The sequence below is a fragment of the Engystomops pustulosus genome, chromosome 6 (genome assembly GCF_040894005.1).
Source record: "Engystomops pustulosus chromosome 6, aEngPut4.maternal, whole genome shotgun sequence".
NCBI lineage: Eukaryota > Metazoa > Chordata > Amphibia > Anura > Leptodactylidae > Engystomops > Engystomops pustulosus.
The window spans coordinates 73,811,055-73,825,499 of NC_092416.1; the positions used below are offsets into that span (position 1 = coordinate 73,811,055).

General features: G+C 42.2%; 1 protein-coding gene across 1 annotated transcript in view; it reads right to left on the reverse strand.

The window, feature by feature from the left end:
• GLB1L2 (galactosidase beta 1 like 2) overlaps nucleotides 1-14,445 on the reverse strand; it is a 35,694-nt gene that overhangs the window by 7,244 nt on the left and 14,005 nt on the right. Inside the window, exons 2-13 of the mRNA XM_072156547.1 lie at nucleotides 10,703-10,900; nucleotides 10,274-10,342; nucleotides 9,488-9,583; nucleotides 8,569-8,677; nucleotides 6,946-7,038; nucleotides 6,007-6,088; nucleotides 4,168-4,232; nucleotides 3,489-3,573; nucleotides 3,272-3,409; nucleotides 2,736-2,816; nucleotides 1,523-1,629; nucleotides 1,001-1,147 (exon numbers count right to left, since the gene is read on the reverse strand). Of these exons, the coding sequence (XP_072012648.1) occupies nucleotides 1,001-1,147; nucleotides 1,523-1,629; nucleotides 2,736-2,816; nucleotides 3,272-3,409; nucleotides 3,489-3,573; nucleotides 4,168-4,232; nucleotides 6,007-6,088; nucleotides 6,946-7,038; nucleotides 8,569-8,677; nucleotides 9,488-9,583; nucleotides 10,274-10,342; nucleotides 10,703-10,900 (1,270 nt within the window). The remainder of the gene's footprint in view (nucleotides 1-1,000; nucleotides 1,148-1,522; nucleotides 1,630-2,735; nucleotides 2,817-3,271; nucleotides 3,410-3,488; nucleotides 3,574-4,167; nucleotides 4,233-6,006; nucleotides 6,089-6,945; nucleotides 7,039-8,568; nucleotides 8,678-9,487; nucleotides 9,584-10,273; nucleotides 10,343-10,702; nucleotides 10,901-14,445) is intronic.

Consider the following 14,445-nt stretch of genomic DNA (forward strand, 5'->3'; position numbering starts at 1 on the left):
ACTTGCATTGCTCTTCCTCCTTGTTCCTGATTGAAATTACTATGATATTCTGCTGTATAAAGAGCTCTGTTACATCATTGGGCACTTAAAGTTATGTGATCAGGATGACATGATCTAAGGTCCAGTTATATATATAACAAACCCCATGTATGTATCTGATCACATAAAATCACAGCAGCTACCATGCAGGATGGGGAGAAGTAGAATTCCATGGAGGCTTCTGTAATTTCATGTGATCAGATAAATTCATAGTGTGCAGTTTGCTAATGCTAGGAGGCTAAAGGACCTGTGATAATGTCATCCTGACATGCTGAAAAGAGGCATGGGACATGGGGAAGAGTGATTTAAGGAGCTTGCCAAGCAGGATATGCCCCTTTTAATGCCAGGGAATATAAGTTAAAGTTGATTTATGGGGATGTAAGGGAAATCATTTTTAGTGAAAAGAAGGGTGTCAGTTAATAGGACTCTGTAGGAACCTGTCACAAGCTGTATATGTGAAAATGGGTTGACATGTTCTTTTTAAATACATTAAAGCAAAAATACTATGCTACTAATCCACAGACAAATCTTGAAAAAAACTTGGCACTCCCGTGATACTTTATTTGCATATTTTATTATAGTGAATCGGCAATCCAAAATTAATGCAACGTTTCGGTCTTATAACATCACACCTTCTTCAGGCACGGATTGCTGGGCTTGCGGTGGTGTGAATACGGTTCTATGACCGTTGTGGCGCTTGGGGAGCTGTGGAGCGCGGGAGACCCCGCTGTAGGTTGGCAGCGCAGCCAAGTTTTTTTCAAGATTTATTGAGAGGTGTTGCAGCCTACTTGTGCACCCATACCACCAACATTGAGTGACGTGTACTACTTCCACAACTAATCCACAGACAGACAACACGTGAATAGGTGTGATATCTCGAAGATAGGAGTCATGTTTTAAATATAGTGTAAGCCACATTAACATAAATAAAACAAAGATTTCACTGTAAATCCATCCTCACCTGTGCACGGTCACGGACATTTCCTTTAGTATGAAACTTTCCACCACCGTATATGACAGTCTCATAAAGGGTGTAGCCGTAAGACTGGCCATTCCCATCATTCACAGGCAGGTTCTCCATATTCACTGGCACTTCAGACTTGAATGGCTGCATACAAAGTAGTGTCATCTTTATTCACATATCTGATCTCTTATACTTTGGATCATAAGACATAGTTGAAAAAGTGGTCAGTGTCTCTTAACCAAAGCCATCTGCAGACCAGCCTATTTCTTTTTAAGAGTATTATACGGTTTTGTGTTCATGTCCTAAGCCGCTTCATACAATATTTGTATAGAAAAAAACAGCAGAATGAAAGAGCAAGTCTGGAGGATCAGACTACACAGAGTTTGTTTGCAGTCTGAAACCACTGAGCTATACAAGCCTTAAAGCTGTAAAAACGTGTTTGTACATAGCACTATATCATCATGCAGGGTGACTGCTTAGAATACAATGCGTCTTACACCTCTACTGTAGATCTCCTACCTCTTCAGTCAGCTGTAATGTATCCCACAAGGACAGGCTGCGTTTTAGTATCACGGCTCCATACGAAGTCTTTGTGAACAGAGAAGGCATTGGAAGAAGAGGTTCAACTACAAGACAACAAATAAAGGAAAATAGTCTAGAGACACTGCCATGTGTATGATTACAGTGCAAGACTGACATGTGCCGACACTTCTGGAGCTGCACAGCAATTCAGGGGGGATGGTAATATCACAGTCAGGGTCTGATAACATGGCTGTGCGAAAACTATAGTAAAAAGGCACTGTAGGGCAATAAAAAGCATGCCTCAATACTGTGTGTATAAAGGCTGTAGGCAAAAACAGATACATAACAAGGTAGTTGCAAACTGCAGCTAACTCATGGCCCCATAGACTTATATACAAGGTGCATGTAATGATGAAGGGTGCATGCACCTTGTATCACCACGCAGTGAACATGCTGAGCAGCCTCTGCAAATAATAGAGCAGGTCCTATTCCTGCCCGGATTTGTGGACGATTAGTTCCTATGGACATCAGCTGTGTGAGGTCACAATGTTGTTTGTGACCTGTTAGGCACACGTGGGGCAGATTTGTAAAAAGTGTGATAAGCTTAGACAGTGCAGAGTTGGACTAGACAGTCTTCTTCTGCACCAGATTTATATAAGTGTCTAATGCTGGATGATAAATCTGTCCTAGTATAAGACTGTCTAGTCGTACTCTGCACCTCCTATTAGTTGGCTTACTTTATGCCAGAAAATTAGGACAAATCTGTCTGCAGCATTTCTGGCGCATGGAGCTTTTTTGCGCGAGGACATGCCCCCTTTTCTTAGACCACATCCTTTTGTCGAGGTAGACGTAGGAGAGCCAGAAAACTGTCTAAAACCCTTTATAAATGTGGTGAGACAGATTTTTAGTGCAAACTACGACATAATTCTGTCATAGACTGATAAATAACTCTCCCCCATGGTTGTGTACACATGAGGCCTTAGACCCAGTTTACACCCTCAGAGGATTATGTTATCCTCTTCCATTATATAGAAGAGAATAACGTAACGCAAGGAAAGATCTTCCATTCAACCACCGTTCCCCAATGGGGTTTAGTGCATGGAAGGGTAGCTTCCGTTATGTGCAGTGGAAAAAGTTGCAAGCAATATTTATGCAATACTTAATGGGATGTAACAAAACCGCAGATGTCACTGCAGGACTCCATACTTACTATACTGTTTGCTGAATAAATCTCGAAGTTTGAAATATTTGGAGGTGTAATCACCAGCCTCGGTCAGAGGGGCGTCATAATCTAAACAGACACAGATATTATAACTTAAGGCATATTATAGTCAAATAACATAAAATAGTATTCTGGTAAGATGGTTTGGGATTAGAAAAACATGACTGGTTCCTTTAAGAAACACTGACACACCGGTCTGGTATTGGAACTGTCTGATTAATGGGACCGACATGTAGTATCACATGCACCACAAGACACGGGTTCTGGAAGTAGGCAGACATATTTTCTAGAACTGCACTGTATCACTCCTTAGGAAGCTCTACATGTATATTTAAGCCTCAATGTGAATAAGGCAAACATCCCCTTCAGCATGTAGATTTACATACACACATCTGCTATCTCATTATGTGTTATTTAGTATTACTATGCCATGACTTTTAGTGATAGAAGAGGAATTTGTGAATTTACAGATATCCAGCATGCAAGAAGAGCACACCAGGCTTCATCCTGCGCTAGATACTTACCATAACTGGTGACATCTGCACGGTATTCATGGAAGTGAAGAGCTCCATTCATGAAACCAAAGTTGGTACCTCCATGAAACATGTAGAGATTAATAGAGGCTCCTTTACCCAGCACTTCAGATACAGTGGTCACCATCTCTGAAGAAATCAAAAGGGTTATGTCAAGTCAAAAGGTAACAATAGATCCACTACTACTCCTCAGTGAAAGATTACTTACGGTCAACATCAAAAACATGATGATCCCCTCCCCAGTGGTCAAACCATCCAGTCCAATACTCCATCACCATCACTGGTTTGTTACCCTGCGAGGGAAAAAAAAAAAAAAAAATGACATGAAACTACATCAGTATGGAAGAAGTGGTCCACAAATATATCAATAGAAATAGATAATAAGCCATGTCCACCCCATTAAAGAAAAGTGAAAATATTATCAGTGCCCAATCCGTCACGAAATCGCGGGAGACAATACTTGCACCTGACACGCCTCATTGACTAGAAGAGCCTAATAGATCCACCAAGTTACTCCAGGGATATGATTCATCTCGCCTCGAAAATATAATGATAACCCCCTTACAGACTCTTCCATAATTTTGGGTATAAATGAGATATCATAGGAATAGCACAACAAATTCAGAAAGACTACACCGCATGTTATTGCTTGCGCTTGAACTGCTGTACAGTTGTGGTTACTAGTATTGGAAGGGTAGGACATTAAAATGAAAATCCTAGAAAAGGGTGTTACCAAACTGGGATCTTAGGCCCAGCCAACACATATTTTGACAAAACGTCCTAGACTATAGGTTGCGTTTTCTTTTTTTTCCCCCACAAAGAATATCTGAGGCCATCATAAAGTGTAAAAGCTTCAGACCCATCAGCACCGAAAACATATAAATTACCTGGATGGATTCTAGATAGGTGAAGAGGATGGGCTCAATCTTCTGGAAATTAATGGTGGCCAAGACTGTGTAATAGAAATATAAATGTAATCATACGAGTTAGGGTTTACAGAGAGTAATGTAACTACACCTATCTCGCCATAACTACTATGTGTAGTCTTACAACAGCCATGACAAATGATTTCTGATAGTTGTCTAAGGCCCCTTTCACACTTGCGTTGCAGATCACGTCAGAGAGCAATGCATGAAAAACTGAAGTATTTGCCTGCATTTTTGATCAGTTAATGCTAGGAGTCATTGGTGTTTTTTGCATTTTTCATACGCTTGTTGTTTAAATCACACGATTCTTTACTTAATACGCACATGCCACTTCCTGCCTTTTCTCACATCACCCATCCATTGCAATGCTCACAAGTGCTATCCGTTTTTGATGCGTCTCCATAAAAACGTGAGTGATATGCAAAAGTAGAGCATGCTGTGATTTTTGCATGTGTTTTTTTTTCCATGAAAAAAAAAAAATCTAATAAGAACAAGCCCATTAAAAACAGTGGGACAGAGAGCGCAACGCAAGTTGGGAACATCAAAAGCACGAAGCAGAACTTGTGCGTGAAAAACAAAAGTGTGAAAAGGGCCTAAGAAATTCACTTATACATAAAGCAGGAAATAGGAGACACAAATATGATAAAAACAAATCTCCCATCAGCTGTTCTTCCTGGTGAATATAAGCAGCTATACCATGACTATTACTTGACCTTAAAGTTTCAAGGGCTCAGGTGACATGAGAGAGCCGTCTATTCCACTCATCTCAGGAAGCGACAAGGGGTCCTTGGACCTTGGACCTCATTGGACCCCTCTTTCACACAATCTGTGGGGGTCTCATCACGAAGACCCCCACCGATCAGTAAGTTAGGTCCTATCATGTGGATAGGGCCTAACTTGTTTGGTGAGAAAACCTCTTTAATAGTGTTAAAACTACCTGTATAAAACAGCCATCTCATTGGTCTGTTAAAAGTACAGTGTAGTAAAGACGGGGTCCTCCTTTTTCATGATGCAAGAAAATTTTTGCACCTTGTATCACCGTACCATCCATGATGACGTACAATCCATGTACAATTTTAATTTGGATTATGCTGCATCTTAATTAAATACTATTTCTTGTAGCATTAGAGAGAACCTACCATGCAAATTAACACACTCAAAATAAAGACTTCATTAAACACTATGATTAAAAAGTATTGCCCTTATTCCTAAATGGTTCCTTTTGCAATGTTACAAAATCAGTTTAAATCACCTGATGCGAGTCATAAACTAAGCGAGTCCTGTATATTTAATTTGCCCCACCTCCTTGTTCTTGATTGACAGGTCTCAGGGCTATGATATTCTGTTTTATGGAACATTGAGAGAGACCTCTGTTACATAATTGGGAACTTACAGTCATCTGACCATTATGATATCTGCAATGTCTACCCCATGTATGTATCTGATCACATGAAAACACAGCAGCCTCCATGGACTTTGGAAATGTAATAGGACCGTTGCATTTTATGTGACTAGGGTGACATCATCTAAGAAGAGGGTGGGGTCGACTAAGCAGGACACGCTGCCTTCGATCTCATGTAATATAAAATAATGTTGATTTACAGGGATGTAAGTGAAACAATTTTTAGCTAAAAGAAGGGTGTCAGTTAGTTAATAGGGCTCCATGGAAACCTGTCACTAGCTGTATATGTAAAAATATGGTGACAGATTACCGTTAAGAACAAGGGTAAAGTCTCTACTACAAGTTATAAAGGAGTGATGTCCCTACGCAGGGACATGTGTCTTAACTGGTGAACCTACCTCCTTCCATACTGCCAGAGCTTATCCCATCTTTGTTATCAGAGGTCAGTAACAATTCCACAACCCCACGACGTAGCAGAGCCTACAGTGATAACAAAGCAATGTTCAGAATAGATCAATATGAATTATAAAACCTAACAAACAACCTCAACTCAACACCAGTGCTGGATGTTAACCCTGCCAAACAGTGGCCTCTTAGTGTATATGGCACCCGGCCTTGTAGCCAGACAACCCTACGCAGCCGAGCATTGCAGCCGGTACATGCCCACTTGGCTTGGAGGTGGTGTAAAAGGGGAAATTGCAAATCAATCAAGTATTATACACCAGCCATAAATGTCATTATTTTTGGATCTCTTCTGTCAGATGGGTGGAGCTGAACTGTTTTCTCGTGTTCAAGAACACCCATCTGAACCTAATTATTGGCTATTGAAACCATGCCAATTCGGCTTAGATGGGAAGTTCTGGGCTGGGGCAGACAGCAGACAACAAAAAATAAGGACACTGATAACTCCAAAATGGTGCGGGCTAGAAAGAAAATTAAAAAATACATAGAGTTGTTAAAGGTGGTGATCACTTGGGTGTAACTGTACATTACGCCAAAGGTGCCAGCAGAGGTCTGTAAACAAAATATCCTGTACTCCACATCGATACACTGTAGCAAACTACCCGAGAGATCTCTGTAGCTCCTGCTTATGTATTTAACTTCTAGAGCAATGTCTCAACCAATACTTTTGTAGCTACCTCTCAGCAGAGGGATATCTGACAAATAATGAGAAATTGAGTAAGGGGTTGGCCACTTTAGAAATGTTTACCGACCTACTAGAAGGCAAAGTTCATGGTTTTAACTTTCTCTTGTGCTCTTCTATTAAGGAGGAGACCAACAGAAAGCAAATACTGATGCTACTCTAAGGAGTTGGAACACTAGGGGGATGCACTTACCGTCTTTATGAACTCCATATAATTGGCATCCTTGGCATATGAGCCGTACTCATTCTCCACTTGCATTGCTATTATAGGGCCACCTCTGGTATACTGCAGTAGTTAAAGAGATAAAATTACATTTAAAGTCATAACATATATCCTGTGTCTTAGATACAACCAGGGCCGGCGTCAGCAACCGGCAAACCCGGGCAAGTGTCGGGGCCCACAGCTGAAGGAAGGGCCCAATCGTGGCCAATCCCAGTCTCTTGCAGCCTGGCCGTGCCAGGTGCTGGCGCCAGAAAGCGGCGCTCCGTTTGCGGCAGGACGCTGCTGTGAGTCTCTGCATGTGAGCGCGGATGCCGGCAGGAGGAAGAAGTCGGCGGAGGGGGAGCTCTACAGAAAACTGAGGTGAGTATTAATTCTTTAATTTTGAATGGTCACATGGGGGATGAGGAGGGGGCTTTGTATAGTGAATGGGAGATGAGGAGATGGATGTATATATTGAATGGGGGTGTGAGGAGGGGGCTTGTATTAAATGAATGGGGGGGCTGCATATTTTAAATGGGAGATGAGGCAGGGGCTGCATATAATTTATGTGGTGAGGAGGGGGCTGCATATAATGTATGGGGTGAGGAGGGGACTGCGTATAATGTATGGGGTGAGGAGGGGACTGCGTATAATGTATGGGGTGAGGAGGGGACTGCGTATAATGTATGGGGTGAGAAAGGGTTCTGCGAATAATGTATGGGGTGAGGAAAGGGCTGTGTATAATGTATGGGGTGAGGAAGGGGCTGTGTATAATATATGGGGTGAGGAAGGGGCTGTGTATAATATATGGGGTGAGGAAGGGGCTGTGTATAATGTATGGGGTGAGGAAGGGGCTGTGTATAATGTATGGGGAGAGGAGGGGGCTGCATATAATGTATGGGGGGAGAGAAGGGGGCTGCATATAATGGGCGGTGAGGGGGATGATATAATCCATATGGGGGAGGGGGCGGCATATAATTAATTTAATTATTTAATGTTTTGGGTGAAGAGGCTGTATATAAAGAATCAATGCCACTACGCAAGTTTACTGTAAAGGGGCCCAATTGAGGCCATGTCACCCGAGGGCCCAACCGCAACCTGGAGCCGGCCCGTGATACAACCCCAACCTGCAATATGTTATGGTCTATAGATGTTGTCCTGCCAAAGATGTTTATAGATGATTAAAAAGCCTACGCAAAAAGCCTGGCAAGTGTTGAAAAATAATGGACTTTTTTCTGAAAAATGCTACAATTGCTCAGAAAACCAGCTACAATTAGTGTTCCTTAGCAATGGACCGGAATGCCATGAGTCCTGACCGACCATTAGCACCATACCATTAGTTTTCCTAGTAATCATCATCTCTATGGCATCTTACTAGTGAAATCCCATCTTTTATCATTATTTAACTTTCGGTTGAACTACTTTATAGGAGTGGGAACGTTTGTTTTATTGATACCAAACTCCACAATATGGTGGTGGACAGTAGTTGCCAGGAGAAGGAGCATAAGAGTCTCCTTCACACTAGTATAGGCAGGATCATTTGTTCCAATCCCAAAGACATACTACAAAGAAGCTTAATGCTGCAAGAAATGTTTTTTCAGATATTCATCTCACCTGATGTCTGACCACTCTGGGGATGAGTTGATCAAAATATGTCTCAGTCGCCTCAGCAAAGCCTTTGTAGGTTGTTCTCAGCTGCATGTCCTTGTCACGTAGTAACCAGCTGTGACATGGAGACAGTGACAGAGTTAGGACCAAGGTTTGTAATTTTGCTCAGCCCAGATAGGATTTTACAACACGCTGAGTTCAGTTCAGCAGTGAACTGCCGAAAAGAAAAAAAAAACGCTTGTGCAATGCATCACTTAAACTGCACGAAAGACAGCAGCAAAAAAATCTGTGCAAAAATGTAACAATACCCTTGTGGCTATTTATAGAATGATCAAGGCAAATACCAAAGCTAAAAAAGAAAAAAATCATTGGCATAAAAAAAAAAAACAGAGACTAAAAAGGGCACATGATAACTGCCCCACACCACCACGGACTACAAGCAGAGACCTGGAAAACTGAAGAAACTGAGACCCCTTGTTACAGCCTTGTCACCCTGGTCACCAGCACCTCCACTTCAAAACATGTTTGTGGAGAAAGTCATGCCTCACCTACAATTCAGTTGACCTGGAGTGTTAGCGAGGCGGGAAAAGATATGTCATTTGTTTAGCAGTCACCAGAGCTTGTGGCTGGGATTGTGCAGCTTATTCTGTATTCAGCAAGTAATTTCATCGTACATTAGTGTACAATAAAAAATAACAGACATCTCCAAAACCCAAAATGCTCTACCCTTAGCATTGAAGTTCTGGCACCGTCAGCTCTCCTCAGCCTAATGAGACATTATAACAAGGTTCCATACATAAAAGATAAAGCACAGAACAGCCCCGGAGGGGGCAGACGCCCTCATGGGGGCAGCATGTGGCTGTCAGGATAGCGCAAAACAGGATGACAACACAATTTCCATTCTGTACTTCATGCATGAACTGACCTTGGCAGCCCTCCGAGATCCCACTCTGCACAGATATAGGGTCCTGGGCGTAAGATTACCCACAATCCCACTTCAGCAGCTATGTCCAAATAGGTCCTGTAGGAGGCAGAGGAGACAATCATTTATGTATCTTTCTGATGAAATAGACACACACATCAGATAACTCCCAGGCAGATGGGGACTGAAATGTTGGAATGGAAAGTTTTATCATTGTGCCACAGATCTGCCATTGTAGAGCTAGATAACAATAGTCTTTTGTTGCACCAAATTCATCACCAAGTAAACAATTTCTGGCGCAGTATAAGACCCCTGACACACAAGTGAGTGTTTTATGCTGGTTGGAACGTCTGTTCAGGATGCTAAGCAACCGGAACAGACGTTAACGTTTCATTTCAGTTCCGGTAGTCAGTCTCCGGCCAGTAAACACTGAGTGTGATGAGAGTTGGACATGTGACATTCTGTCGCGTGTAAGGGGGCTTAAGGATGCCGAGTTGTACTTTAGACGTACCTTAGTTGGCCTAAACTGTACCACAATGTGGCACACGGACCATTTCCACCTGGCTGTGTCTCTCTCCCAGAGACCGTACTACTTAGGGCTACTACAGTGTGATACTAGTGCAGTGTGACTGTTGCTGAAACAAGTGTCTACCTAGCTGGAGATGGCTGATATAGGAAGCAATACTGAACTGCACACCAACCACGATTGAGACATGAGTTTTATCAGTGATGTATACTCTGTACAGCTCCGCAGCAAACCCTACAGATGACATATAGAAGTGACCTTACCCAAGGTCAAGATTTCCAGAGAAGTCAAACTTGCCCCTCTGTGGCTCATGCAGATTCCATGGCACATACCTAAAACAAATAAACAGTCTATAGTTACTGATCTGCTACTTTATCACAGGAGATACAACAAAGTGTCAAGTTAGTGTCATACTTTAAACTATAACAGGAGGAATGTCACAATAGAATAATGTAATATAATTTAATGATATATATGCATCAGATCTTAAAACCAAAACTACATCCAAAATTCAGCTAGTTTCCTTTTTACAGAAACACTGCAACTCAAAAGACAGTAAGCAAACTGCAACTTGGCACATTAAAAGCCCCCGTTGTAAAAGAATTGTCAAGCACAGATGGCAAACACTGCAGATCCGAAACAAATGGCTACAGGACAGCGCCACATCTCAGGTCAGGGGGCACCATACGTACGTTGTGAGTGTGTTTAGCCCACATGCCCTCATCTTCATCATGCGATCCTTCCAATATTCTTTAGGAATTCGGAAATAATGCATAGAACCCCCCAGGATCTTCAGTGGCTCGCCCTCCAGTAGGAATTGTCCATTCTCTGCCTCCAGACCTTTCTGACGGCTCCACATCTTGAAAGAAAGAGAATCCAGGAGATTTGGCCTGTAGGATGGGTAGAAATTAGTTATGGGTTACATATAGATTGGTCTATGCAGAACTAAACCTTATATACTCAGCCCCTAAAGAGCATTCTCTATATCCTTACTGTATCCCCGAGAGAGCAGAAACAAAGTGCCGACAGACAGAACTCTGCACTACTCATCTCCTTCCTTATCATAGTGGCCAATGTCCAAGGCTGTAAGTATTACTAGATTACACTTCTGTGTTCAGCCATTGAGTAGTTACTAGGATTCTTCTTCAATACAGTAAAATGTCTTTAATCTTTCATCTGACAGTGCAGACTTCTGCCATTGTATAAGTGAATTATGGCTTCTTATGAAACCACAGCAATGACATTGTGCACCTGTTTTACATGTTATGACCCAATACACAAGGGGCGACTCGAGAAGACCAGGAGATAGAAGCCTCTACCCCATGTTATACACTGCATTTACACAATGGATACTGTGCAGAGGTACAAGAATATAGTACTATGCATCCATGTATGTAACATTGCGGTCTCTAGACTTGCCATAGTAGTAGCCGGAGGTCTGGTGGAGGAGATATGTCCATCATGGCTGCCATACAAAATATTCTATATTTAACAACCCTAATATCCTTAAAGGAAATCTACCACATGCATGCAGTGCTTCTAAACCAAGAACATATACCTACCAAAATGTACGTCCTTGAGAAAACCGCCTTTTAAAAATACGAAAATAAGCGTCCTGTCTACATCATAGAAGCCCCTTCTGACTCCATTGTCTGCTAATTATTCACACGCTCTGACTGGGAAAGGGATGTAAACAGGAGCCCCTGAGGCTCAACTGCATAACTTTAAATTATGGTTTTCTCAAAAATTAAGCCATTAGAAGAAAAAGAAGAATGGCTTCTGTTTCAGGGGGCACACATCGGCGTGTGCTTGGTATAGAAGCATCCATGTGGTAGATTCCCTTTAATTATCATCACATTACAGCTGAGGAACAGTACATGAGCTCTGGGATGTGGATACAACAAGCAGCACCACACATCTCGCTACCATAGACAAGGAGCGTCTCTGTTCTTTAGGTGTTGCATGCTGGGGGTGTTCGGCTGCTCACCATTGGTTTTAGACAAACCATGTAGATCTAAGAGACCATCTCCACCAGCAATGCAATGGGTGCACCAGGAGGCACAGGCAAGATAAAACCTGAATTCTCTCCTAGGAAAGAAGGATGATGACATGTCCCACTGCTAGGACCCAAGGGATAAGGTGCAAACTGAGGGGATTCATTATGGATGATGGACACGTGTTTAATCAGATTCTACGTTCAGTTCAGCTGTTTGGATTCAGACCAAACCTCATCCGTGTACAATGGTTCCTATTCCTTCAATATCCTCATGCAACACAGATATCACAGGAACCTGTGGACTGTCCAGATAACCCACAAACCTGTCTGGTTCACCAAAGAGGGAGAGAGTGAGAGAACCGTTTTAGGGTGATGCCACACGTGGCGTTTTTTTGTCCATTTTTAAAACGCATCAGTTTTTTTACCATTTATTATGGCTGTTTTGAACCTGTTTATCTGAATGGATGAACAGTTTCAAAGCAGCCAAACGCATGGTAAACTGTAAAAACGGATGCGTTTTTAAACGGAATGAAAATGCATGCTTAAAAACAGACCAAAAACAACACGTGGCATCACCCTAAGGACAGTGGCACACGTGGTGTTTTGAACCCGTTTTTGGGCTGTTTTTAAGCACATCCGTTTTTTGAAAATGCATCAGTTTTTGACAAGTTTTACCAATTATCTTAATTAAAACTGGTCAAAAACGGATGCATTTTCAAAAACGCATGCGTTTAACGGACGGCTTAAAAACCGCCCAAAACGCCCCGTATGCCGCCCGCCTAAGGTAGACATGTATAGGGCACTTCATCTGTATTGCAATAAGGGGCTTTTGTGTGCTTTTACAGTATGCACCAGGAAACTCCCTTAAATTAGCCTGTGGTTCCCCTTATACTGCAAGGGACACCCATATAATGGAAAGCTGAAGGCCCCTTGATAGAAGCTTCGGATGCACAGTACTCACACAGTAAGGCTACATGCGTAGGAACACAGGAAAAACTTGTAGATTCTTTCAACTCCGAGCCTGAGCGCTGACTGACTGTAACCTTGCAGCTGAAATACTGACATTTCCACTGGAAACAGGAAGATGACTTATGCCTTAGATTTCCTAAAGCTGTGAAAACACTGCAGTGACTGCAAGCAATTGTAACAAAACCTCAGCTGTGAAACATGTTAAAGCACAACTGTAACTTTTTTTTTTCACAAATCAATAGCTCTTGGGATGTAGAACAACTTTGCCCATTATCTTTGTTACCTATATCCACCATCTTCCTCAGTTTAGCCCATTCCTGAATTACGGCAGCTACTTTAAAGTTATGCTAAGTTGCGCATGGGGTTTTTAGCTGATAAATGTGGATAAAATGTTCTCATCCACTGAATGCAAGCAGAGATCTGAAAAGGGCATAACACTGAAGCATCAAGGAAAGTTATCAAACTTCCATTCAATAATTTACATAAGACTGGGCATCCGACAAGTCATTGTACTGGTTGGTGAGGCTACGGGGAACATGCGAGAAAACACCAAAGAATATTTAATATCCTAATTGGAGTAGAGAAGTGTAATGGAGACAATAGAGGGGGTTGTGTACATAACGTACAAGGGCAAACAACATTATTAACAAAGCAATTATCTTATTCACAGAGGATCAGAGAACATGTATCACACATCTCCCCTGGGGACCCTGCAGAGAACAGTACCAGAGATCTGATCTTTATGGTTTGTAAAGCACTACGGAATATGATGGCGCTATATAAAGATTCTTATTACTGATGTACTACAACATACAGCAGGGAAACAGGGGGCAGAATGCAGATTTCTACCATTCACATCACAGGAGACAATAATGAATATTGGTGGTTTATCCCTGGAGTCCAGGGAAGTGATATCTGGACCTCTCCTGGGTAACGTTGTCAGTGCTGCTGATTACAGCCGTGGACACACACACAGGGCCCTAACCCCCAATTATGGGGTGAGAAGGAGATTTTTACAAGGGCCCCTAACTTGAGCTAAAAATTTCAATCTGGTAGCAATGGACGCTTGACGTAGCTTGTATACCCGTCATTCTCGCCTAACTGGCTTCACAGCTTTCCTTGTATATGATGGACAAAGGTCATAAACAGAATGTGAACATAGCCGTACATCCATCTTCATACTGAAAATATTTCACATCACTGACAATGTAAGCAAAAAAAAAAAAAAAAAGCAGAGCATTGTGGGAGCTCAGATGGGAAGAAACACTGTGACTGACGGTTTACTTTTCTCTTAATGTGCATGGAGACGTAAGTAACTTCTGTATTGTGGGGTCGCTCGGGAATCTCAGTCATAGAGATAACTGGAGCAGGACAGTCATGCACGGCCTTCCAGTCATCTCGGGGAGCAACGAGGGGTTCGATGGAGGTACATTGGACATTCTAATGAACATCTCCGAGACCCCCACCGAT